The following is a 3,517-nucleotide window of genomic DNA, read 5'->3' as shown; positions in this document are numbered from 1 at the left end:
TTTAGAAAAAGGTTTATCGTTCCAACTGCAATTTATGATAATTCGCACGCTTAGCTAAAGTAAAGACAGCAAAAATTGCGTCTGGCAGTAAGTGCCGAATTTTCCAAGAGATGGCATTTCAATAAGTCAGATAAGGACATTCCACGTATTTGAGTGAGACCAAAAGATATTGTAAGAAGTTCATTTAGAGATATCACTGACACTGAAAAGTCTGCTTTATCGACTTCGTACAAATTTGGCCGACCTTTCAGCATCCTCTTAACCTATCACCTGTCGTAAACTTTTCATAAGTACAAAAGTTCTGCAGCTCATATGTACAGCAAAAGTACCTAGCGCGCATCGGATTACTTGCACAAATAATGCAAGACTTTTAGAGGTACGATTGGAAGCGTAGAAAAAAAGTTATCCATTAGAATGCAATTTGTGGTAATTCGTACACTAAACTAAGCACAAAACGATTAGCAGAGCAGTATAATGTGTCTAGCTGTAGGTGGTCAATCTTGCGAGAGATGGCATTACAGAAGAAAGGGCGCGTCGGTAAATTCGCACACAGAGACACTCCGATTATTCATGTGACGCGACTCGGGACTCCGAGCAAGCGAGAGAATCTGTCTTTCTCGCTCCGCTCTCTCCTTGTTCGACTGATGCGCTCGAGGCTCTATGTTTTCTCGGAGTGAATGTAAGGAGATAACCATCTCAAACCTTGCTGAATTTAAAATGTGATAATATATCCCTTGTACTAATGCATATATAGTAGCAGTTATGTCAATGCGCAATAATTTATTAAATATTATTGTTAAAATTGTCTGTGTGTCTTATTTACTAGGTTTGTAAACTTGAGATACATCTAGTTCGTGTGGTCGATTGAATTAAGCGCGTGACTAGAATGTACGTGACTGGATGTTCCAAGTTCAAGTCTTACTGTTTTCATAATTTTTTATTGAAATAATAGGCAAAACATTTTTTTTTATAATTATTGTAATTATTCGTGTACTTTTCATATAGGACAAATACTTGCATATTATAAAATTTTGTAGACATCCTTACAAAATATAAAATCATCGTTTTTATTTATTGTTGAAATATTTACATACATTTGAATAAGTAATTTAGCAAACGAGATTTTAATGCAATGATATACATAATTATATATTTTGTAAGGATGATGCCTACGAAATTTGAAAATATACAAGTATTTCTCCTACTTAAAAAGTACATGAATAATTTGAATTATATAAAAAAATGTTTCGCCAATTACTTTTAAAAATTACAAAAATAAGAGAAAAATAAGGATTGAAACGTAGAATATCCAGTATTCTTGTCACGTTTTACTCGCTCAGCCACACGAACTAGCTGTATCTCAAATTTACGAACTTAGTTTATATATTATACAAAAAATTTTAACAATTATTAACTATTGCGCATTGACACGATTACTACTTTAGCATTGATACAAAAGATATACTACTTATAATATAAGGGAGATAATAATTTTCAAATTTTCTACAATTGACAAGGAAGGGAGAAGAGACGGGGAGCCATAAATACATTTTTTATACATAATAAACATATATATTTTCTTATAATACATTTTTTTTATTTTTTTATTTACCCGGCAATGGCACATATCCCGGCGGCAAAGGCACGTACCCCGCCGACGGGACGTATCCCGCCGACGGGACGTATCCCGGCGACGGGACGTATCCCGACGACGGGACGTATCCCGGCGACGGGACGTATCCCGCCGACGGGACGTATCCCGGCGACGGGACGTATCCCGCCGACGGGACGTATCCCGCCGACGGGACGTATCCTGCCGACGGAATAAATCCCGGTGGCGACGGCGCTGGAGCGTACCCCGGTGGTGGTGATGACGCCGGAGCGTACCCCGGTGGTGGTGATGGCACTGGAACGTACCCCGCTGGTGGCAATGGCGCTGAAGCGTACCCCGCTGGTGGCAATGGCGCTGGAGTATATCCTGTCATATATCCCGGCGGTGATGGCGCTGGGATATACGGTGCCACATATCCCGACGACGGCAGTGGCGCTTGTATATATCCCAGCGTCGTGGCCGCTGGGATATACTTTTGATTCTTGCGGCGCTCTTTCGCCACCGCCTTCCGAAGTAGATTAATTTTCTGAAACATAAAATATTATTATTTATAACATACACAAAAATAACATACACAATTAACATGAATGCATACATACATATTATTTATGTTGTATGCAAACATATGCTTGTGTGTAGTGTGTGTGTGTGTGTGTGTGTGTGTGTGTGTGTGTGTGTGTGTGTGTGTGTGCGCTGCGCGCGCGCGCTGTGTAATTGACGAAATATGATTCGATAAGTCCTTTGCACTAACCTCCTTCAATTATCGATCAACAATTGGAGGATGCGCAGAGGACGAATCGAATTGAGGTTCCTGTTTACCACACAAAGTAAATATATATATATAATAAGTATTTACCTTCTTCAACACATTCTTGGATGCTGACGGCGGTGGTAGCGGTGGCGGTGCCCATACTGCCGGTGGTGGTGGCGGTGTCGGTGTCAATGCCGGTGGTGATGGCAGTGGTGCCGGTACCGATGTCGGTGGTGGTGGCGGTGGTACCGGTGCCGATGCCGGTGGTGGTGGCGGTGGTACCGGTGTCGATGCCGGTGGTGGTGGCGGTGGTACCGGCGCCGATGCCGGTGGTGGTGGTACTGCTGCTGGTGCCGGCGCTGCCGCTGATGCCGGCGCTGCTGCTGATGCCGGCGCTGCCGCTGCCACCGTTGCTGCTGTATTGAGGCAGCAGCCTAGACTTTTGGCTGAAATAAAAGAAAATAATTAATATTGCATCCTATCTCTCTTATTTCCTCTTTTTCGAGCTCACTCACTCACTCACTCATTCACTCATTCGCTTACTCATTCACTCACTCACTCACTCTCTCACTCTCTCTCTCTCTCTCTCTCTCTCTCTCTCTCTCTCTCTCGTTTATTTTCATGCAACTTCTTGCTCACTCGCACGTTTTCACAACAATCCATTCGCTCGTTCGCTCGCACATTTTCGCACCACTTGTCTCGTTCGCAAGCCGATGAAGAAAGATGATCTTTACTGTTTTCAACAAATTTTCACGCAAACGCATGTCGTATCATTGTGATATCAGAGACTATTGATATACGACACATACGTTTACGTGTAAATCATTATACGGTGACCACGACAACGATTTTCCTTTACGTACTTTGTCGGAAACACTAACGATCATCTTTTTGCGTCGGCCTGTGAACGAGAAAAGTGGTGAAATTCTCGTTCACTCACTTGTTCACTCGCTCGTCTTTTCTCTCTCTCTCTTTCTCTTTCTCGCACGCGCGCAATTATACTTACATTTTCTCACCGGCCTGCCCACTTTGTTCGACATATCGCAGATCCACGTCCACTGATCACTTATACAGTCTGAGCACTAATGGCGAAATGCGAATGTCCACTCGCAAGTCGCACGCCGGGCACCGAGAGCGTCGACCGTGTAGAGCCA

At 43.0% G+C, this 3,517-nt stretch overlaps 1 protein-coding gene across 1 annotated transcript; it reads right to left on the bottom strand.

Moving 5' to 3' along the window:
• Positions 1-1,604: 1,604 nt before the first annotated feature.
• On the bottom strand, positions 1,605-3,403 carry LOC105449090 (extensin-like). The gene is made up of 3 exons (XM_011688086.1): positions 3,370-3,403; positions 2,469-2,809; positions 1,605-2,138 (listed from the first exon to the last, which is right to left on the bottom strand). Exons 1-3 carry the CDS (start codon positions 3,401-3,403, stop codon positions 1,605-1,607), a joined length of 909 nt encoding a protein of 302 aa, XP_011686388.1.
• Between the last annotated feature and the right edge of the window lie 114 nt (positions 3,404-3,517).

Source organism: Wasmannia auropunctata, unplaced genomic scaffold (assembly GCF_000956235.1).
Source record: "Wasmannia auropunctata unplaced genomic scaffold, wasmannia.A_1.0 LD336078.1, whole genome shotgun sequence".
Taxonomy (NCBI): domain Eukaryota; kingdom Metazoa; phylum Arthropoda; class Insecta; order Hymenoptera; family Formicidae; genus Wasmannia; species Wasmannia auropunctata.
Note: the sequence above shows the minus strand (reverse complement) of the source record. Positions and strands in the feature narration are given on the sequence as shown.